Source organism: Aulonocara stuartgranti (genome assembly GCF_965226115.1).
Source record: "Aulonocara stuartgranti genome assembly, chromosome: 4".
Classification (NCBI taxonomy): Eukaryota; Metazoa; Chordata; class Actinopteri; order Cichliformes; family Cichlidae; genus Aulonocara; species Aulonocara stuartgranti.
Genome location: NC_138942.1, coordinates 38901265 through 38924099, shown reverse-complemented (window position 1 = coordinate 38924099; position 22835 = coordinate 38901265). Strand labels below are relative to the sequence as shown.

Here is a 22835-nt window from a genome sequence, read left to right as displayed (position 1 = left end):
TTCAGGGAGGAATGAATAATATTGGTTATGAGAGGAGCTAACGAGGGAAGACAGGCTTTAATTAACACAGTAGGGAGAGGGTCAAGTTGACAGGTGGATGACTTAGATTAAGTCATCCACCTGTCAGGTGAGTTATGTTTGTTTGGGCAGTCATTTGGTTTGTTAAGTTTGCAGTTCAGTTTTGTTTCCTTGACCTCTTTTATGAGCTCAAATTTATTAGTTTTGTAAATATAATTTTTGTAATAATTCCTGTGACGACTCCTGCTCTTGCAGGTCCATCACATATTTGAAGAAAAAGATTTTAAATTCAATATTAGATGTGTCAGCAGTGCAGCAGAATCACAAAACTATGGCCATTTGTTTATGTATTTATTATTATTTATTTTGTATTTCAGCAAAGTATTCAAAGGAAGAGGTTAGCAAACAAATGTGGGGGAGTCAGGGAGATGAAAAAAGTGGACAGGAGTGTTGTAATGCTGGGTGTACAGCAAAGGAGAAGGCTTATAGTGAGTAATGAGCACTACAGATGCAATGTTTGTTTTGAGTAGTGGCAGTTATGGTAGATGAGTTTAAATTCCTGGTCTCCCATCCAAAGCAAGGGACTGTGCCCAAGAGTGGTGAAGGAGAGACGCAGGCATGCAGGGTTGAGTGGGTGGAGATGACATCAGGGGCATTCAGGACCTGCTACAATGTATGGTTTGGAGATTGTGACACTGACCAAAGGAGGTGCTGGAGGTGGAATAATAATAATAAATAATAAACTTTATTTATAAAGCACACTTAAAAACCAAGGGTATGCCAAGGTGCTTAACAAGTAAAATAGAGTATAGAAGAGCTGAAGATGTTAAAATTTTCGTTGAGAGTGATCAGGAGGACAAAATCAGTATATCAAATGGACAGCTCAGGTTGAGGGGTTTGGTGACAAAGTAAGAGAAGCAAAACTGAGATTGTCTGGATATGTTCAGAGGAGGGATAGTGGATATATTGGACAAAAGATTCATGCAGGAAGCAAAGAGAAAGCCTTCATAGGAGGTTAGGGATGTAGTGGATGTAGGAGGACAGGCAAAGGGTTTGTGTGACAGAAAAGTATGCTAGGGATCGGGTGGCATAAAGGGAGATGATCTACTGCGTCAACCCCTAAAGGGAATAGCCAAAAAAAGATGAAGAAAGAAAAAAGACATGACAGCATTGTATGTTTATACACTCGTCTTTGAGTACAGCTAATCTAAGATACTTCATGTGCCTTTTAGAATTCAAGCAATACTTCATCTGTTAGGATGCAAGCCTTCTATAAATGGATCAGATGCTGCAGTTCTGCATGTGTACTAACTGTAATGATTTCTACAGTATTATAGAATGATACAGAAAATGCTTTCATTTTATAAGCTTACATTACACAATTTCCACATTCAATTACACATATTGAAAAAACTATATTTTTACAAAGCTGCTAACAGGGTTACTATAAAATAGTAAAATACAAAGTAACATGGGAAACAAATTCAGCTCACTCGCCATCTAGTGACTGATACCCTTCACTTTATGGATTATCTCTCTTTAACAATGATCTTCAACACAGATATGTGCAGTGTTGGGGAGTGCTGGGGAGTAATGGAATACATGTACCGGCGTTACGTATTTAAAATACAAAATATGAGTAACTGTATTCCATTACAGTTACCGTTTAAAAGGTGATAATTAGAATGCAGTTCCTTTGTTGAAATAAATGGATTACATGGCAGTCTTTTCCTGTTTAATATGTTAGGCTATCCCCTCTCTAATTCTCCAACAAAACACACAATTAGAGGCTCTAATGTAAGTGTCCTGTTAATGTTGGTGGCCTCAGTTACACAATGGACCCGGAGCCAGCGCAATCACCAATTTACATTTAGAGAAGAAAGGGATGGGTGAAATCTGAGCGTGCAATGCAAACTTTGTTTGCCAGCAACCAATCTGCTCTCAGCGTCAAAAGACTCCAACCTAAAGAAATATCTGGAAGTAGGGCTGCCACGATTAGTCGACTAGTCACGATTATGTCGACTATCAAAATCGTCGACGACTGATTTAATAGTCGACGCGTCGTTTGAAGCTTTGTAAGATCACAAAAGACGCAGGAATAAGTAGTAGGATTTAAGAGTGTAATAACGGACAAACAGAAGATGGCAGCACTGCATGTACAAGGATGCCAGCTGCCGTTAAACCCCGAAGAAGAAGAAGCTGTGTCCCAGAATTCATAGCGCAGCCCAGCTCAGTTTCCAACAATGGCGGCAGCTAGTTAGTTTTAATATTACTCTTATTATTCGTTCTGGGTCACAAAATAAACGTTTAACATATTTCAGGCGAGAATGTAGCTGTGTAAACCTCAAATATCTGCTCAGTTTATCAAGACACCACGTATTTTCAAAAGCGCTCCGACGTTTTCGGAGACGCCTGTTACCCACTAGCTCGATAGCTAGCCGGGGGCTAGGCTAACTAGAGCCGCGAGAACACCGGACTCCCGGCTAATAGTTTTCAAACCCACCGCCATCTTTCTCTCTCAGGTTAAACATGACATATGAGTCACTTAGATAACTTAAAATGTTATTGTTTGGCTTTTTTTAGTATTTTATTTGTTCCTGAGTAAATCGGTTTGGCTGAGACTAAAGTTATAGCAGACAGCTGATTATCAGAAGTGTGAGATGCTCGAGAATTTACTCCGGTGTCCTGTTATATTTTAGATAGCAAGGAGATTATTAAACTTCACCGAAACAATCTGCAAATTTCAATAAAATTTAATAAACTATCATCTTGTCTTTATTTTTAGTTTGCACATACCTTAAACACTTAAAGCTGTAAGCTAATGATAGTTATATAAGAGCAGATGCTGCTGGTGCAATAAGCTGTACGTTTTACGTCCAATGGATGATGATCTGATTAGTCGACTAATCGCAAAAATAATCGGTGACTAGTCGACTATCAAAATAATTGTTTGTGGCAACCCTATCTGGAAGTAAGTTGTTTTTTTTTAAAAAACTAACATTAGCCTACTGCAGCTAGCTTGTTTTAGTTCTGGTAGCTACCTGGATTATGTGTGATTTACTACTATTACTGAAGGCTACTCGTCACCAAGCTAACATTGTTAGCTGGCGTTAGCTGAGGTTAGTTCATAGACAGTTAGACTTGCTGGATAGCATTAACAACCTGCTAGCTGCAAATGTGCACTTCTGAATGCAGTCTATGAACTAACCCCAGCTAATGCCAGCTAGCAATGTTAGCGCGTTTGCGAGTAGCCTTCAGTAATAGTATATTTATGTAGTTGTAAAAAGCATGACAATATTATGTAATCCAAAGTACTTAGAATACATTACTCACACTGAGTAACTTAATAGAATACATTGCAAACAACATTTTGGGGCATGTATCCTGTAATCTGTAGTGGAGTACATTTCAAAAGTAACCTTCCCAACACTGGATATACGTGTGTTAGCATCTCTGCCTCGCTCTTTGTTTACATCATCCTATTCCATCTGACTGTCTTTGCCCCCCTCTGGCATGAGATTCAATTCTTCCTCTTCCTCTTCTTCCAGCGTGCAGTCACTCATTTGGCCCCAAAGTGGAGCCAGTCTGCCCTCTGCTGTCACACCCATTGGCTGAATGATTTGTTCACTGAGTAAGAAACAGCATATACATCATTATAAATGAAAGCTTCTCTTTAACCATACTGTGTGTTCTGCATTATTAACACACTCACCGTGACAGTCTGTTGATCATACTGATGAGGTGACGTGCCTCCTCTTCTTTCTCTTCGTCCGTCATGCCCTCCATTGGATCAGGCTGGTCTGCTTCTACCCGGCCAGTCACCAGGTTAATCTTGGCTTTGGCCTCTCGGTACTCTTCTGTGTCTGAGTCTGAGTCGCTGGAGTACTGGCTGTTACTAGAACTCATTCTACCATTAAGCAGTCCCCGAGCTGCCAACAGCCCTGCAGCATTGCCATATCCAGTATATTTGACAAATCGGCTGACTGTGAAGGGAACACAGAAGAAAGTGTTTCCATATGAAATAATTTCCTACTGTGCAGTGAGTGTTTCCATGTAAGTTTCTGAAATGTGTTTTATCTTTTGTCATATTTATTTATTTATTTTTAATTCACTTTCAATTCTAAAGTGTTCCCTTGTTTTGTGTGTTTGTGTTTGCATTCCTGGCTCCTTTCCAGCCTTGTTAGTATTTCTATTGGTTTTACCTGTGAGTGCCAACAATAAAGCTGCCCTTTGAGCTACTTCCTTTATATTCAGTCCTAAACCTGCCCGTCAGTATGCTTTAATAGGTGTTAATAGGTATTAACAGAAGAGTGGAAGTGATTGAAAAATTAAAGTTATTACAGTTTTCATGGTTTGTTTGTTTGTTTGTTTGTTTGTTTGTTTGTTTGTTTGTTTGTTTGTTTGGATCAGGATATCAGGGACAAGATTATAGATCTGCACAAGGCTGGAATCGGATACAAGACCATTAGCAAGAAGCTTGGTGAGGAGGTAACAACTGCTGGTGCAATTAAATGGAAATGGGAGAAATATTAAAGACCATCAATTACCCTCAGTCTGGTGCAAGAGCTTGCTCCATGAGAAAGTTGGTGGATTAGACCAAAAGTACAGGGTGGACCATTTATATGGATACACCGTAATAAAATGGGAATGGTTGGTGATATTAAAGTCCTGTTTGTGGCACATTAGTATATATGAGGGGCAAACTCCTCAAGATGGGTGGTGACCATGGTGGCCATTTAGAAGCCGGCCATCTTGGATACAACTTTTGTTTTTTCAATAGGAAGAGGACCATGTGACACATCAAACTTATTGGTAATGTCACAAGAAAAACAATGGTGTGCTTGGTTTCAACGTAACTTTATTCTTTCATGAGTTATTTACAAGTTTCTGACCACTTATAAAATGTGTTCAATGTGCTGCCCATTGTGTTGGATTGTCAATGCAACCCTCTTCTCCCACTCTTCACACACTGATAGCAACACCGCAGGAGAAATGCCAGCACAGGCATCCAGTATCTGTAGTTTCAGGTGCTGCACATCTCGTATCTTCACACCATAGACAATTGCCTTCAGATGACCCCAAAGATAAAAGTCTAAGGGGGTCAGATTGGGAGACCTTGGGGGCGATTCAACTGGCCCACGACGACCAATCCACTTTCCAGGAAACTGTTCATCTAGGAATGCTCGGACCTGGCAACCATAATGTGGTGGTGCACCATCTTGCTGGAAAACCTCAGGGAACGTGCCAGCTTCAGTGCATAAAGAGGGAAACACATCATCATGTAGCAATTTCAAATATCCAGTGGCCTTGAGGTTTCCATTGATGAAGAATGGACCCACTATCGTTGTGCCCCATATACCACACCAAACCATCACTTTTGTTGTTCCCACAGTCTTGGAGGGATCCATCCAATGTGGGTTAGTGTCAGACCAACAGCGGTGGTTTTGTTTGTTAACTTCACCATTCACATAAAAGTTTGCCTCATCACTGAACAAAATCTTCTGCGTGAACTGAGGGTCCTGTTCCAATTTTTGTTTTGCCCATTCTGCAAACTCTGTGCGCCGATCTGGGTCATCCTCGCTGAGATGCTGCAGTAGCTGGAGTTTGTAAGGGTGCCATTTGTGAGTAGCTAATATCTGCCGAAGGGATGTTTGACTGATGCCACTCTCCAGTGACATGCAGCGAGTGCTACGCTGTGGGCTCTTGCTGAATGAAGCTAGGACAGACACTGATGTTTCTTCATTAGTGACAGTTTTCTTGCGTCCACATTTTGGCAAATCCAACACTGAACCAGTTTCACGAAACTTAGCAAGCAGTTTGCTGACTGTAGCATGGGAGATGGGTGGTCTCGTAGGGTGTCTTGCACTGAAATCTGCTGCAATGACCCGGTTACTGCATTCACCAGATATCAACACAATTTCGCGTTCAAGTTCCTCACGTGTTAACCTCTTCGACATGTCAATGGCTGTGAACAAAGAGAAACTTGTAAATAACTCATGAAAGAATAAAGTTACGTTGAAACCAAGCACACCATTGTTTTTCTTGTGACATTACCAATAAGTTTGATGTGTCACATGGCCCTCTTCCTATTGAAAAAACAAAAGTTGTATCCAAGATGGATGACTTCTAAATGGCCACCATGGTCACCACCCATCTCGAGGAAAATGGCCCACCCTGTACTTAAGAGGAGCACCAAGGTCTTAGAGAAGACCTCAAGAAGATGTGGAGGGTGAAGGTAACAGTGGTCCCAGTGGTAATCGGAGCACTTGGAGCTAGGTGAGCGGATCCAGCAGATCCCAGGAACAAGTTTGGAGATCTCTGTCCAGAAGAGCGCAGTCCTAGGAACAGCTAACCTACTGCACAGGACCCTCGGCCTCCCAGGCTTCTGGTAGAGGACACAAGCTTGAAGGATAGACTGCCCGCAGGGGCAAGACAGGAATTAAAGAAAGAAAATATATATATATCACAGTGATAGGCATCCAAGAACAGGTCTCCAGTAAAAAGAGTTAGACATAACCAGGCCCCAGATGTTCAGGTACTCCATGAGCATCTGGCAGCACAAATGACCCAGCTGCTAATGGATGAGACACCCAGAATGGCTAACTGAAGGCCACAGTTCTGTTACCCAAGGACCTCCAGAAGCGACCAGAAGGTACCAAATACCAATAGCCTGCCTCAGTACCACATGGAAGCTCCTGTCGGGCACCATAGAGGCTAAGATGAACAGGCACATGGCTCTCAATACATAAGCATGGCATAGAAAGGGATAGGCAGAAACACCAGAGGGGCCAAACATGAGCTGCTGGTAGACCGAGCAGTCGTCCTAGACTGCAGTACCAGACTGAAATGTGCACTGCCTGGACCGACTACAAGACAGCCTATGACTCAATGGCCCACACATGAATCCCCGCATTTCAACTTTATTTAGTTATTTATTTAATTTTGTACTTTTCCGAGTGTTTTGATATTATTAGGATGATTTAAGTTTAACGAGTTAGTTCTGAGTTCATTCTTGCCACGTCTCTGAGTTTGCCCGTCAGACAATCCAGCACATAACAGCAGGGTGCAAGAAGCTAGCAGGCAGGGCATACATGGAACGCCATAACCAAGTGGCCGGCATAGTGTACAGAAACATCTGTGCCGAATATGGCCTGGAAGTCCTGAGGACAAAAGGGTGGTGGAGAATGGTCGAGCTAAGATCCTGTTGGACTTCCAGAAACAGACAGAAAAAAATGGTGATGGCTAACCAACCGGACATAGTGGTGGAAGACAGAAGAAAATGGCCGTAGTGATGGATGTAGCGGTTCAGAATGACAGCAATATCAGGAAGAAGAAACACAAGAAGCTGGAGAAATACCAGGGGCTCTTTTTTTTTTTCCAGAGAAGACACTTTCACCTGCCAACCATTCCATACATAACTGCTTACATCTAATAGTATTGTCTGCTGTTATTGTACTGCTAATTTTAACATTTAACATGTTAACTGAGGCCTGTAAGATCTGAGATGTAGCTCCTCGGTTTTTCTGGAATTTCTCAAAGCTTGTCTGACCTTGGGGTAAATTGGATAGAATGTCAGCTCTTGGGAAGAATAATTCAATTCAATTCAATTTTATTTATATAGCGCCAAATCACAACAACAGTCGCCTCAAGGCGCTTTATATTGTACAGTAGATTGTACAATAAATAATAATAATAATAATCTGCTCTAAGATTACTGCTGATGTTTGTTCTTCTTGGCACTGTGTTAACTCGCACCTGACTGTATAGAGTCCTTTGAAAACTTGACTTTTCCCATCACTACAGTTAGTCTTGCAAACTGCAACTATACCATTTTCTTTGCAGAGCACAAACAGCAGTTCAGCAGCACAATCCTTCACATCTGTGTCAACGTGGGTCATTAGGCGGACCAGCTGGCCTCTGAGGGAGCTGTCCTGCTCAGGTCTGATGGCAACATCCCTCAGTGGAGGTAGGATCTATTCCAAATGTTGAGGTTAGATAAAAAATTGCTGATACAGTTTCCATTTTGTACTTTTTTTTTTCTTTTTTTTTTACCTTTTGCCGTATGTAGTGACGCGTCTCCCTGTGTACCCGAGAACTCTCAGTCAGTAGATTCAGTACAGGTGTTAGTTTCTCCTTCAGCTTTTGGCCCTGTGTACAATTAAACAGCTTACATATGTTACTAAAGATGAATAAAAACTGGGTAACACTATATAATAATATAGTGTTAATAGTGTGATAACACTATTAAGCAATAGTAAGGAATTAGTAAGTAGGGATGGGTATCAAAAACCGGTTCTTGTTGAGAACCGGTTCCCACTGTTTCAATTCCTTGGAATCGTTTGCCATTTTTGCAAACGATTCCCTTATCGATTCCAGTCGCCCCGAATGACGTCACCACGTTGCGGAGCGTCATTTACCTGGCAGGAAACATGGCGGCTCAAAAGTTTGGTTATACTTTACGAGAACGGATGACAACAGGGCAACTTGCAATACTTGCAAAGTAGATGTTTCATTTAAGGGAGGAAACACTACGAATATGCAAAAGCATTTGCTCACAAAACACGCGATGACCTGAAATGAATGTCGTGTTTTTAATTCCGCTCCGGACTCGTGAATCTCAACCCAGCAGCAGCGGTAACGTTTGCACGTCCTCTCCCGTTAATGCGGCAGGTAAATAATCAACAACAGTGCATATTATGTTAGCGTGATCTGCCTTATTACAAAACCTGCCATCACTGTGCATTTAGGTGACCATGATGAGACAGAGTCTGGCTCAGATGCTGGCAGTTCTCGCTGCAGTCTACCGGTAGCGTCTCCTTTCAGGCCGGGATAGACGAATGTCACCGAGCAGTGACTCAGTTTGTGGTCAAAGGCTTGCACACATTTGTCACAGCAGATGATTTTCAGTAAGTGAATGTGTTTAATTGTAGGCAGGGACATTACTGGATATTCTTGTGTAATTGCTACAGAATAATTTATGTTATACTTTGTTATTGCTACAGAAGAATATTTATTTTATTATTTTACATTTACAATTTTTGTTTCCTGGGGACCCTGTGACACCCCACTGAAGAGCCGTAGGCTGGATCTCTTAAGATCTCCCTGTTGGGTTTGTAAGGCCATGTAACTCATAAATTTCTATCTTGTTCAAAGAGAAGATATAAAACAAAGTTCTAAGCTAATCGACCTTAGTGTCCTCCTTTTTTTAAAAAAAAGAATCGATAAGAGAATCGAAAAAGAATCGAATCGTTAAACAGAATCGAAACTGGAATCGGAATCGTAAAAATCTTATCAATACCCATCCCTACTAGTAAGTGCTTATCATCACCTCATCATCATTACCTTTATTTATAAAGCACTTTTAAACAACCACAGCTGACACAAAGTGCTGTACAGTGAGAGCAACGACTGACTGACCCCCACATAGAGTGAGTTACAGTCGTCCAGGCAGGAAGAAATAAAAGCATGTATCACCGTTTCAAAGTGCTGCCTCGAAAGAAAGGATTTTACTCCTGCCATTTGCCTTAAATGATAAAAACTGGACTTTACCACTGCTCTGATTTGGTTGTCCAATTTAAAATCACTGTCCAACTTAAAACCAAGGTCGATAACAACAGGTTTAAAATAGACTTCCAGGGGTCCCAAATCAACAGAGGAGGACTCGCAGGAACCACTGGGTCCAAACACCAACACTTCTGTTTTCTTTTCATTTAAATTCATCCTTTATAAAGCATTAGTCCTTCTCAGTGTATCATTTATAAACAGATATAAATGTTTTTTCTTGATTAATAAGCTCATATATAACATGTTCATGTTCAAGTAAATAATTAACAGAAGCACATTTATATATATACAATGATTAATGACATGAGCTCATTGTTGTTCAGTGTGTTAATAGATGTTTTATAAATATTATCTATAAAAAAATATGTAGTTGTTAGGTTAGTATTTTGTGTGACCTCATGTAAAGTGAGGACTATTTTTGGCTTATTTTTAAATGAAAATGAAAGTACCTCAAGATTCAAACAAGTCTCAGCTGTCTTCACAACACAAAATGACACAGACAAAGCACAAAGAGATACAAATTATACAAATATATATTGCCAGATGCAAACGTGACCCACCTGAGGTTTGCAGAATACTGAAATGTAGAAAGGACCAGAGTCTGAATCAGTTTGTAAGAGGTGTTTAAGAGAGAAAGCTACACTGAGCTGGAGCCGCAGCAGTGAAACTTAAATATACTACAACTTGTTCATTTAAGCTAAAATAGGAATAAGGTTATTACAAATCAGTAGTGAAAATTTGACAGAGTTTCACAAACAGGTGTAAAAACCATAAACAAAGCGTTCATCTTATTAAACTGATAATGCAGGAAAATGTCTCTGGGATGTTTAAGAGTTCATTCCTGAGGTTCAACATTCCGCTGGTTCGTGTTTTGTTAGCTAGTTTTAGTCAAGTCAGCGTCAGGTTCAGTTCCAAAGTGCTCCTGAATTAAGCAGAATAGTTAGGGTGTCTGAGCTCAGCTTAAATGAAAGAAGTAGTGGATGGTCTCTGTCTCGTTCTTCTCGGGGTAAGGATGTGATCAAGTTAAGAGGTGGTTCTCCATCATCAAGGAGAATTATCTGTGTCATGAGAATGTAATGGAAACTACTTTAATGACATTTGGACTTGTTTGTGAAGCTCTGTCAGTTACTCACTACTGATTTTGATAACTTTATTCATATTTTATTTTAAATGAATAAACTTCAGTATATTGAAGTTAAGCTACTTCTAGCTACGTCGCTTCAACTGCTTAGTGTATCTTTGTCACTTAAACCACTCTTAAAAACTCTGGTTCAGCTGTATTACCTCAGATTATAGTGGATTATGTTTGAATCTGCAAATAAATATTTGTTTATTCTTTATCTCTTCATTTTTCTGTTATGAAGATGAGCTGATACTTATTCAAGTCTTGAGTTACTTTTATTTTATTTATAAATGCTTTATAAGGCAAAAGCATTCCTCACTTTAGATGAGGTCACACCAAATATCTACCTAACAGCTACTAACTGTCTGAAGTAACTGTGAAGTACACTATAGAGATGTCCAAATTCATAGTTTCATGGTCCCCATGTCTCTCTGGCTGGCTCACGCTGGCTACGGGTTTTGTTGTTGTTTTTTATGCCTTTTCTCCTCCTCTCTGCCTGGGTGGAGCTCGTTACGGGCTCTCGTTCTTTGCCCACGCACCTGTGTGATTGTCTCCACCTGCTGCTGATCTGGCTGATTTCCCCAGCTGCTATTTAAGGCAGTGGCACAGAGCAGCTCACCGCTGGAACGTTGAACCTCCTGAGTTCGTGCTCTCGGCATTCTCAAAAGATTTCCCTGTGTGTATGTTGCTGTGTAACTAACAGTGAATTCTGTGTGTAGATATCCCCCTTCTGGACCAAATCACGGACCCTTCCTGGGTGTGGCGGCGTGAGTGGAGTTTTGGAGCGAGTGCGGCTGAAGAGGAGTGAGTGTGTGCGGAGGAGCTGTGGCGGTGACTGTGCAGAAGAGGAAACGTGTGTGTGGATTACCCCCTCTCTCCCCTGGAGCCCTGGTCCCCCCTCCCAGCTCACTGTGTATGTATATATATATATATATATATATATATATATATATATATATATATATATATATATATATATATATATATATATATATATATATATACATATATATATATATATATGGTAGGCCGGAAATGTGAAATTAGACGGTCTAGCCTTCAGATCTGCGTCACCAGCTGTCTCGTTGGAGTTTAATAAACTCGGACGTCTGCTCCTTGCTATCTAAAATATAACAGGACACTGGAGTAAACTCTCGACCATTTCACACTTCTGTTTAATCAGTTTTCTGTTTGACGTTTATTCAGCTGTGTGAAAACTACAACTTTAATCTCAGCCAAACTGATTTACTCAGGAACAAATAAAACACTGAAAAAAGCCAAACAATAAAATTTTTAAGTTATCTGAGTGACTTACAGCGGCTTGCAAAAGTATTTTGCCCCCTTGAACTTTCCCACATTTTATCACATTACAGCCACAAACATGAATCAATGTTATTGGAATTCCAGGTGAAAGACCAACACAAAGTGGTGCACACGTGAGAAGTGGAACGAAAATCAGACATGATTCCAAACATTTTTACAAATAAATAACTGCAAAGTGGGGTGTGCGTAATTATTCAGCCCCCTGAGTCAATACTTTGTAGAACCACCTTTTGCTGCAGTTCCAGCTGCCAGACTTTTAGGGTCTTTGAAATCTTTGCCCATTCTTCTTTGCAAAACAGCTCCAGCTCAGTCAGATTAGATGGGCAGCGTTTGTGAACAGCAGTTTTCAGATCTTGCCACAGATTCTGGATTGGATTCAGATCTGGACTTTCACTGGGCCGTTCTAACACATGGATATGTTTTGTTTTAAACCATCCCATTGTTGCCCTGGCTTTATGTTTAGGGTCGTTGTCCTGCTGGAAGGTGAACCTCCGCCCCAGTCTCAAGTCTTTTGCAGACTCCAAGAGGTTTTCTTCCAAGACTGCTCTGTATTTGGCTCCATCCATCTTCCCATCAACTCTGACCAGCTTCCCTGTCCCTGCTGAACAGAAGCCCCCCCCAGAGCATGATGCTGCCACCACCACATTTGACAGTGGGGATGGTGTGTTCAGAGTGATATGCAGTGTTAGTTTTCCGCCACACATAGCGTTTTGCATTTTGGCCAAAAAGTTCCATGTTGGTCTCGTCTGACCAGAGCAGCTTCTTCCACATGTTTGCTGTGTCCCCCACATGGCTTGTGGCAAACTGCAAACGGGACTTCTTATGGTTTTCTGTTAACAATGGCTTTCTTCTTGCCGCTCTTCCATTAAGGCCAACTTTGTGCAGCGCACGACTAATAGTTGTCCTATGGACAGATCCCCCCACCTGAGCTGTAGATCTCTGCAGCTCGTCCAGAGTCACCATGGGCCCCTTGGCTGCATTTCTGATCAGCGCTCTCCTTGTTCGGCCTGTGAGTTTAGGTGGACGGCCTTGTCTTGGTAGGTTTACAGTTGTGCCATACTCCTTCCATTTCTGGATGATGGCTTGAACAGTGCTCCGTGGATGTTCAAGGCTTGGGAAATCTTTTTGTAGCCTAAGCCTGCTTTAAATGTCTCAATAACTTTATCCCTGACCTGTCTGGTGTGGTCTTTGGACTTCATGGTGTTGTTGCTCCCAATATTCTCTTAGACAACCTCTGAGGCGTCACAGAGCAGCTGTATTTGTACTGACATTAGATTACACACAGGTGCACTCTGTTTAGTCATTAGCACTCATCAGGCAACGTCTATGTGCAACTGACTGCACTCAGACCAAAGGGGCTGAATAATTACACACATCCCACTTTGCAGTTATTTATTTGTAAAAAATGTTTGGAGTCATGTCTGATTTTCGTTCCACTTCTCACGTGTGCACCACTTTGTGTTGGTCTTTCATGTGGAATTCCAATAAAAGTGATTCATGTTTGTGGCTGTAATGTGACAAAATGTGGGAAAGTTCAAGGGGGCCGAATACTTTTGCAAGCCGCTGTAAATATCATTTTTAACCTGAGTAGCGAAAGACCAGGGGGGCTTTTAAAACGATGTGCAGGGAGTTCGCTGTTCTCACCCCAGCTAGCTATCGAGCTGGTGGGTAACAGACGTCTCCGAAAATGTGGGAGCACTTTTGCAAATATGTGATATCTTGATAAACCGAGCAGATATTTGAAGTTTACACGGCTGCTTTCTCACCTGAAAATATCTTTAAAGTTTATTTTGTGACCCAGAAAGATTAATAACAGTAATATTAAAACTTAGTAGTGGCCTCCATTGTTGGAAACCGGAATTGGCTGGGCCACGCTATGAATTCTGGGATATGGTGGGACACGAAGGACACACCCGACCCATCCTTCAAATTCGGGGAATAGGAGGGCACATTAGTCGGCTGCATTCGGAGGAGTCTACGAATTTTGGACAGCCTTCGTCGTGTCGCTGTGACATGCGGCCTCAGGAGGATGCGGCCCATGAATTTGGACACCCACTATGAAAGGAGTATTTATAAAACTCAAAAGCACTGAGGTCATATCTTAGTCATTCTATATATATATATTTGCATTTAAATACTTTAATTATTTACTTAGACTTTATAAATGATGGCATTAACATGTTATATGTTAATGCCATCATCGCTTACTTTATTTGGTAAAGTAAGAGATCCAATTTGGATCGGTTAGTTACTTTTTATTATCTATTAAATAAATAAGCAATATAATCTGTCAATAACCACTGTAACCATAACCATGCTATAGGGATGACATCATTCTGATGAAATAATGAAAATCCTTCACTGTCAAGCTGTTGTAGGCAAACAAAAGATTCCTTGCAGGTGTAATACAAGGAGATAAAGCTTCTGCTTTTCAGAATCATTTTATTTTAAAGTCAGTGAAGTAGATATTTTGTGTATCACGAAAAATACCTACTTTGCATAATGGTTCAACCATTCTGTATTTAGGTTTTAGTAGATGATAAGAATTCTGGTAAGCCATCGTTTCTATAATCCTCGGTTATAGAAAAGAAGGCTTTCCTGGTATGGTTTAGTTAAGGTTTAATTATTTGTTACTTCAGGAAATCTTAAAGTTGATCCTGATTTTTCATTTTCATCTGTAAAGCTCATCAGACAAAACATACCAGCACTGATATCCGTATCAGTCATGTTGTCAAACTAACCTATGCAGTCACAACATGTGTTTCCTTCACCACATATTCACTTGCCCTGTTTAGCCGTCTGTTCATAAAGAGCAACAATTTGTGGACACAGTCCATGTTGACCCCTTCGCACTTATGGGATGCTTGGTCCACCTGGACAGACACCAGGACATCCAGACATGTCAGTGGCAATGCCGACAGGACATTCACCGTGTGCCTGTGGACAGAAGTCATAACACTTTTTAGATCAACTGTAAGAATGTCATCTAGGTTATCAATAATCACTCCAGTATCTATTATTTTAGCCAAAACCGTCTAAAGCTTCAGAAATACTAGTCTGACCCTTGGAGTTCTTCTAATGTGTCTTCTCCTTCACATGACAGGAGCAGGCAATGGCGCAGCACAGCCACTAGGTGTCGATACAGGGCAGCATCTTCCTAAAACAGTTAAACATGTATAAGATGCAAAGTTTATAACAACTGGGCATTGGTCACACCTCCTCCTCACTGAACCTGAAGCATGCGCATCTTTTTTTCTATGTGCTAATCTAATGTTTTTTAATTGGAAAAAAAAATGTTTCCGGCAATGAATTTATTAATATACTTTTATTATATCTTCCTTTTCCACTGGATTTACAGATAATATAGGACTGAAAATATTTATTTTGTTTTGTTTTTAGCAGGATTTATGTTTTTTCTGATTTCCCCTTCTAATGACTAAACCAGGGGTAACAGACCTAGAGCAGCAAGGCTTACTGCTAAATGGCACAGATGTCAAAATGCCCAAAGTTACAGTGAGATCGTTTGGGGAACATTCTCAAATTTACTTTCACATTTGCTCTTAATATTTATATACTTTATTTATTTCAGACAGGTTTAGTCTATGTGATAAACAAGAAGAAAAATGTATATTGAATTTGTAAAGGCCAACAGTTTCAAAGGGAACCATAGAGGCAGAGTAGCAACACCTTTGTATTTTCTGTTTGTCAGATATAGACGGCTTAAACAGAGTTTACTTGCCATAGTTAACACACTGTATGCTTTTGTTGCCTCTGCAAGAACTTTGAATAAACAACCCTGATAATGTGAAAGTGGCATCATCAGGCTTCAGCGTAGGACAAGAAATTTCTATCTAAAGCCTGTTATAAGTTTTTTCGATGGCTGAAGCACAAATCACACAGCAGAAACGTAATTCTCACCACTCTAAATGCAGTTCTCAAATCAGTAACACATTTCCACACACGCTTCACTACCAAAGACATTTTCACTGTGTTGATGCACCTCTCACTTAAATCTCACAACACATTAAAACTGCAGTGTGAGATATGTAACTGAAGCCATACCGGCTTAACAAGGTCGGCGTCAGGTGTTGAAGGACCAGAACACTCTGACTATATTCTCAGATTGTGCATATTTCTCTGTTTCCTGATCCATATAGTTTCACAAGCATCAATTTTGTAAAGTTTTAAATAAATCCTTCACATTTCTTTTTTTCTGAACAATTTTTAACCCACATTAGCACTATTTTCAAAGTCAGTGAGGTTTTAATAAAAGGAAAAAGCAACTCAGTATCAACGTCCTGAAATGGTGGTAAAAAGTTTTACACAAGGTTGAAATGATTGACTGACTTTACACATTTTGACATATGTGAAAAAGATCTTGATTTTTTTGGTTGTCTTTGCACAGATGAGTCTGCATTAGGAAAAATGCCTGAACTGTTGTAAAATTTGTATAAAGAGTGGTGAGAATTACATTCCTGCTGAGGACAAATCGATCAAGAACAACTGCAAAGAGTAGATGTGTAATACTCCGGAAATATATATAAATAAGCTCAATGAAAGATTACTGAATACATTACAGGAAGGCAGAGTTGAGGCAGAGTTGACAGACTGAGGAACAAGGCTGGAGATTTGGGGCGTGTCCTGCCTGGGCTCAACTTATGTTGAACTGCTGATCAGTTAACTATGATTCAGTTGCAGCCTGTTGCCTTGGTCTACCTCCCTGACCAAACTGAAGCTCTGCTACTGGACGTTCAAAGCTTATTTATCAGTGACGGCAAAAGAAAAGGATACAACACGTGCCCCTGCCCAACTTATTTTTTTGGCATGGCTTTCAATTAAAGCTTTGAGTGATTTGCAAATCAACTAACAGCAACGTAAATGGCAGCAATAATAATGTATTACACATTTTTTTAAATCCCATTAAGAGACAAAACCTAGACATTGGTCACCTCTGAAAAAAAATATAGGATTATCTTAAAGTGGACACGGTATTGTAAACAAAATAATTTAGTGATAATACCTGAACAAACATTCAGATGTTAGCAATATGATGTTAGTTTCTTTGATTTAGTTATTAAGCTCCAGCTAAATTGGAGGAATCCCCCAGCTAATCACCTCATCAGGCTCCTGCCTGTGGAACATGTGAGTGATGTTGAAGAGTGTCTTGAGGATCTCAATGACCTTCTGGGACACCTCCATGGAAATGGGAGGTTGTTTACTGTCGGTAAGCACCTCATATTCCACACCCCAGCTCACAGCCAGGCACTGCTCCAAGGCTTTGGTCAGCACTGAGACTCCCCGCTCCTGACAAGAACAAACAAACCACTGAGCTTTAAGGCAGATGTGAAGCACGGTTCTTTGACACTCTTGATTTCAGGAGACCAGAAAACATGCATGTTTGTCCTGATCAGCATATAAGGCCTATAAGGGCTTGGAGGTGGTGTGACTGTCTGTTTGTCTAATAGGCTTTGTAGGTTTAGTTATGATGAAGAAATACTTAATCAATATTAATTTTATTATTCCTAAGATTTTAATGTGACAACAATCTACAGTCAGCTGACATCCACTGCTCTGTCACTCTATTGTGAAATGATTTCTAAATAAAATGCTAAAGTTTTGGTCCACTTTCAGTATAACTGGAATATTAAATGGCTCCTGTAAATAACAGTATCATATCTAACAATGTCATAGGACATTTTGAGAGACTTCATGTGTTTGAAGCAATCATGGTCACTTTAGATTGTCCAACATGAAAAGCCTGTCACAGATGTCCTTTGTCAACTCATAGCTTGTTGCTCATAAATGAATACCATACACACCCAGGATAAAGAAAGTGTGACTGCATTTAGTTTCTCAAGATCACCTTTTTTATTGCTAGAAAGCAATGATACCATGTAATTCCATCCTTGATAGGTTAGAAATCATTTACCTGTTGCAGCTGCAGCCTGAGTTCAGGTCTCAGGGCTGTGAGTAAGAAGAGTAGCCTCAGCTTGTAAAAATGGCAGCTGAGTGGCACTTTACTCCAGATCTCCTCCTTCAGACTCTCCCACAAACCTTGCAATAGCCTTTCATGAATATAGGAATCACATTTTCAGGCAAGCAGTTGAGCTGATTAGCGTCACATCCTTGTATATAAAGAATAAACAGTATTTGAATATAACTAGAAAAAATAGTTGCAAAGATTGTAAATGATTTAGGAGAAAATAAGTGACAGCCAAGAATGGTTTTCATATGAGTATTTTGACATTGCATCCTGTAAGATGTCTCAAATTTATCATTCTGATGTTTTTGTTTGCCTTCATTTGACATTTTTATTGAGACTTTATTGCCAATCGTTTTCTTAGCAGAGAATGAAACTTGTAGCTTGGAAGGCAACTTTACGACCAAGTCGACACATTTTTAAAAATGTCACCTTAGTGCACTGGCTCTCTCCTGTGCCCGGGGGCTGTTGTAGATGACATTACACAAGACTTTCAAGGCTTCCTTCCTGCACACCTCTCCATCCTCCTCTTGTTCCTCACTGTTATCTTGTTGGGTGTCTTTTTTGCCACGGGAGAGCGCCACATGCACTCCATCATGTTTCTGCTGATAGCAGTGATTCACTGAACCACGTGTGGCTGGAGAGACAGCTCCTTCAGCAAGAACAGAAAATGAAACCACAGAGCACCCAGACGGGGCAGTGCCGGCTTCTGCACCCTGCTCACAACTACTCACAGCTCTAATATGGGTTGTGCTGCATGATCTGCCCACGTCACCTTCAGCTTCCTGATTTTCTTGCTGTAGGCATGTCTGTGGTATGGCGATGCCTCCCATGTGTGCTAATGTGAGAAGGGCACTATCAGTGACCATGTGCCCCAGGGCCCTACGGTCACGGGACAGGATACGCAGTGTATGCAGGCAAACCCGTAAAACCGCCGGCTGTAGCTGACTACCAATGAAGCACAACAGGGCTGCAGACAGATCCTGAAAAAGTAGTCGGGGGGGAGATGTTACAGTGAAGAAGGGTTAGAATGACGAACTGCAAGGAGAAAAGACAAAGAATGCAAAATGTGCAAATACAGGGATGAGTGTGGCAGACTTGTGTTAGCATACACAGGGACATGTAGCCATAAGAGTAGACACACAGGGGTATATAATCACTGGCCTACCTGCCGGAGCAGAAGCTCTGCATTCTCATCATCTGAGTCAATGTCAGAGTCGGAAGCAGGAGCACAGTCCCTGAATTTTTTCTTCCTGAACTAATTACCCAAGAGAGAGAGAGATAGCACGAATCACTGCAAAGTCTGTTTAATGCAACACAAGAAGCTCAGCGTGTTTATAGTTTGAACATTCATTCAGGCTTCATCTGAGATTCACTGCTGAGGGAGCAGTGCTGACTGAGTGATGATTATGACATGGCTGCATGATAATAAAGACAAGTACACATGACCACTTTTTTAGTCATGCTGTATTTGGATATTTACATCCTCTTCACTTTATATCCTGCAGCACTTGCACTACAGTACTACACTAAAGTTATAATACCAAAAAGCACTGAAGTACTTAAGACAAATACCACATCCTTTTATTGTGGTAGTTGTATGTAAGTTTAGTGGTTTCACTGAAAACTACAAGATCATTTAAGCAAATATCTCGATGACATTAATTCGCAGCGTACGGAGAGTGTAGAGGAAAAAGAATAGTTTGTGTAGCTCTAGCATGTCTGTACAGTGAAGGTCAGCGCTGCTAATGCTTAGTCATGAGGTGTTCAAGCAGCTTTGAGAACATGCTGCTCTAAATATAATTAGCAATCGCTTTTGGAACTCACATGCACACACTGGTATTATTTTGGATTACTGTTATACTGAGTCAGCACTCGCTCACTCACTCTCTCTGTCTCTCTATCTAATTATAATTAACTTTAAAGGTGCTTTATTCGCATGGGAGTTCCTAAAAACAATATTGTCAAAACGTCAAAATATAATTTTTTAAATAAATGTTAAAGGTATGTTGATATATACTTGTGTGGTAGTAGTATACTAGTGATGTATAATACAGTGCTGTTCTAAGCTTGATCGGGTGTGTTTGAAAGGAGCCAGTTAGTGTCGGCACCAGCTGATATACAGGACGCCTTTGGGGGAAAGCAAGGAGGCTGGATTTAAGGTGATTTTAAAAAATGAAGTGCTTTCTTTTGAACTATCATTATCAGTGGGTATATGCCTGGTTGGTGGTTTGCACTGTGCATACTGCATGTAGAGGGAACCCCATGATCGGCTACCATACAGTGCAATGGCCAATATATTTTAATTGGAATTTGGAAGTTTTAAAATTTCTCCCTAATACTATTTGTTGCATTATTTTTATTTTTTGTCTTGATGGTGATACGAAGGTAGATACAGTCCACACTGTGTTTAGTGATTTGATTACTTAGAGTGAACTGGACTTTGTTTTCTTGCCATCAGGAGATGGCAGCATTTTCCTACCACATCTAGTCAGAAATATTGCAACCCTTCAGAAACTCCTTGTATCTAGATAAAGAAATCAGTTTGTTTGCGTCCAGTTTTAAGATCACACCAACATGCATATCCTATCAATTTTCTATCTAGTGTACATGTTTGCTAATTAAAAAAAATCAATGCCCCAAACCTCTTCCAGTTGTTGCTGCTGCAGCCAGATAGTCCATGAACAGTGACAGAAATACATGTAAAAAGTAGAATTGATATTTAAGCATTAGAAACAGATGAAGACTGGGGTGGAGGAGGACAGCACAATCAGCACAGATGAGCTGGAAAGAAATTCATTTGAGATGGGACTGTTAATCATTCAGGTTCAAATTTTACCTTTATTAACTGCAGTTCATAAAAATTGAGGGCTGCTAAAACGTGAGGATGAAAAACAAAATGAAAATAATAAAGAGGAACTTTGTCAAAGGGTACGCAACAGACCAGAATTCCCAGCAGTTAATAGTCTGGTTTTTTCCCTTTTCTTGTTTTTTAGTTTGGCAGCAGAACCCCTCACAGAAGCAGCAAGAGAAATTCAAGCAAACTGAAAATCAGCAGAAATAATCCAAGAAGACTTTTTTTGTCTATTCCAGATCATCTAACGTATTCCTGAGCCTCTGTTTGTTGGTGGGTTGGGATAATCACTGAGCACTTGGAAAATCATGTGCTATGAAGATAGGAAAACTTTTCTAAAAACAAATAGCAAAGAATCAGAATACTCCAGTGACTGCTATAAGCATGCTTTATAATATACATTTAGAGATCACGCTAAGAGTCAAAACACAACTGACAGCGTGCTGACAAGAGCGTGGCTGAAGGCTATGGCAAAGGAAATATAGACGAAAAGAATGAAACTACTGGAGAGAAGCACACAGAGCTGACCTTTTGCCTCTCCTGTGCCTCAGTGTTGAAAAAGAAGCACTCTGCATACTGTGGAGAAATGAAAGAACACAAGCAGTTAGGAAAACGGAGAAAAGCCAGATCACAGATTTGCACTGACAAAGTGTCCTAGAATATAGGAACATCAGTCAAACTGCGATTTGATAATGGCAGTGCCAATTTAATTTCAGAAAAACAATATTTTAAGGATACTCGTTTTTCATATCATTTCTTATTCATTCATATTCATTTTTTTCTTTCTTTTTTCAGAGAATAGCAGGTTCACAACATAGATATATATATAGATAATACATATTTTTAATAATGACATACACTCTTAAAAGAGCAACTGGAAAAACTGTTTTTTGTCAAAGGTTGAATGATTGAACCAGAATTCCTTCAGCAATGCAGCATCATACAGGTGGATCCTGCTGGAGGCAGAGCAAAAATAGGGACTAAGGTGTTGGCTCTGGCTCAAAGACCGGAGCTGGCGAGGCCACTCAGACCAACACGGGCACCATGACAGGAACTAGAGGGGTCAGCTCTGGTTCTGGACTAGCCAGGCCAAGAAAACTAGCTGCTGTGACAATCAACACTGACTCAGTCTCTGGGAAAACCGCTAGAAGCCACCAGATTCTAAATTTGTGCAACGTCCAATTTATAATGCTAATTAATTGTGTCTAATATATTAATGCAAAGTCACTTTTAAATAAGAAGAAACCTGATTTTTTTGCTGAAGTGCTGTAATGATTATATGATGATAAGTAATATTTAAAATTTTTAGCTTACAGTGTCGAATGTACAGAAAAACTTTTTCCATTGTTGCATAAATAAATACTTCTATAGCAACACAGTAATTGTAACAGAGAATAGTGACCTGTGTGTTGTAGCTGTTGAGCAGAAGCTGCACGCTGTCCTGGTCTCTGCGGACGATGCTCTCAATAATTCTCTCTATGTCTGGAACCATGCTTCAAGCCTCAGCACAAAACAGGATGAAATCAAAGCCAAATGCAAATACAACTAAAAGACGATCAGACAGGACAGAAATTTATCACCAAAAATAAGTTTCAAATAAAAAGTTTTAACTAAGTATTTTAATGAACTTTGATAATGAACTAACTTCATTCAAATATGATCTGAGATAAAGTACAATCATTAAAGCACATGTCAAATTTGACAGAACAATATCTAATAAAAAATTCAGTGCTTGTATAAATACATTTGCACGATAACCATATACTGGATTTTTTTTGTTGTTGTTGTTGTATCTATGAAGTGCTGAACGACACTGAAGTTTCCTCTTAGTTTTACAACAGTAACCCAGACATCTTTCACTCACCTGCTGGTGTAATAAAGAGAAGGACACACAACCACTGGCAGCTTCTTATCACCGAAGAAACCTTTGAAGCAGCTAATCTTCTTTCTCTTCTCTCTGTCCTAGCCCCACC

The 22835-nt window shown here is 40.2% G+C and overlaps 1 protein-coding gene across 3 annotated transcripts; it reads right to left on the bottom strand.

The window, feature by feature from the left end:
* Positions 1-1176: 1176 nt before the first annotated feature.
* LOC309704957 (chaperone Ric-8A) lies at positions 1177-22809 on the bottom strand. Of its 3 annotated transcripts, none has more exons than XM_082530494.1 (14): positions 22727-22809; positions 22265-22407; positions 21391-21438; positions 20654-20668; positions 19177-19266; positions 18441-18991; positions 17958-18093; positions 17144-17332; positions 15091-15185; positions 14815-14965; positions 8071-8166; positions 7847-7991; positions 3731-4001; positions 1177-3645 (listed from the first exon to the last, which is right to left on the bottom strand). In XM_082530494.1, exons 2-14 carry the CDS (start codon positions 22352-22354, stop codon positions 3498-3500), a joined length of 2025 nt encoding a protein of 674 aa, XP_082386620.1. In that variant the 5' UTR covers positions 22355-22407; positions 22727-22809; the 3' UTR covers positions 1177-3497. The 3 variants fall into 3 exon arrangements, with proteins under 3 accessions (XP_082386620.1, XP_082386619.1, XP_082386618.1); XM_082530493.1 differs by having other exon boundaries at positions 20654-20671; positions 22265-22363; XM_082530492.1 differs by having other exon boundaries at positions 20654-20671; positions 22727-22808.
* Positions 22810-22835: the final 26 nt, after the last annotated feature.

Coding starts and splice junctions, on each gene's coding strand:
- LOC309704957 (XM_082530493.1), bottom strand. CDS start 22,354: ATGGTTCCAGACATAGAGAGAATTATTGAGAGCATCGTCCGCAGAGAC. Junction 14,966..15,090: donor ACATTAGAAGAACTCCAAGG/GTCAGACTAGTA, acceptor TTCTGTCCACAG/GCACACGGTGAATGTCCTGT. Junction 7,992..8,070: donor GTCACTACATACGGCAAAAG/GTAAAAAAAAAA, acceptor CATTTGGAATAG/ATCCTACCTCCACTGAGGGA.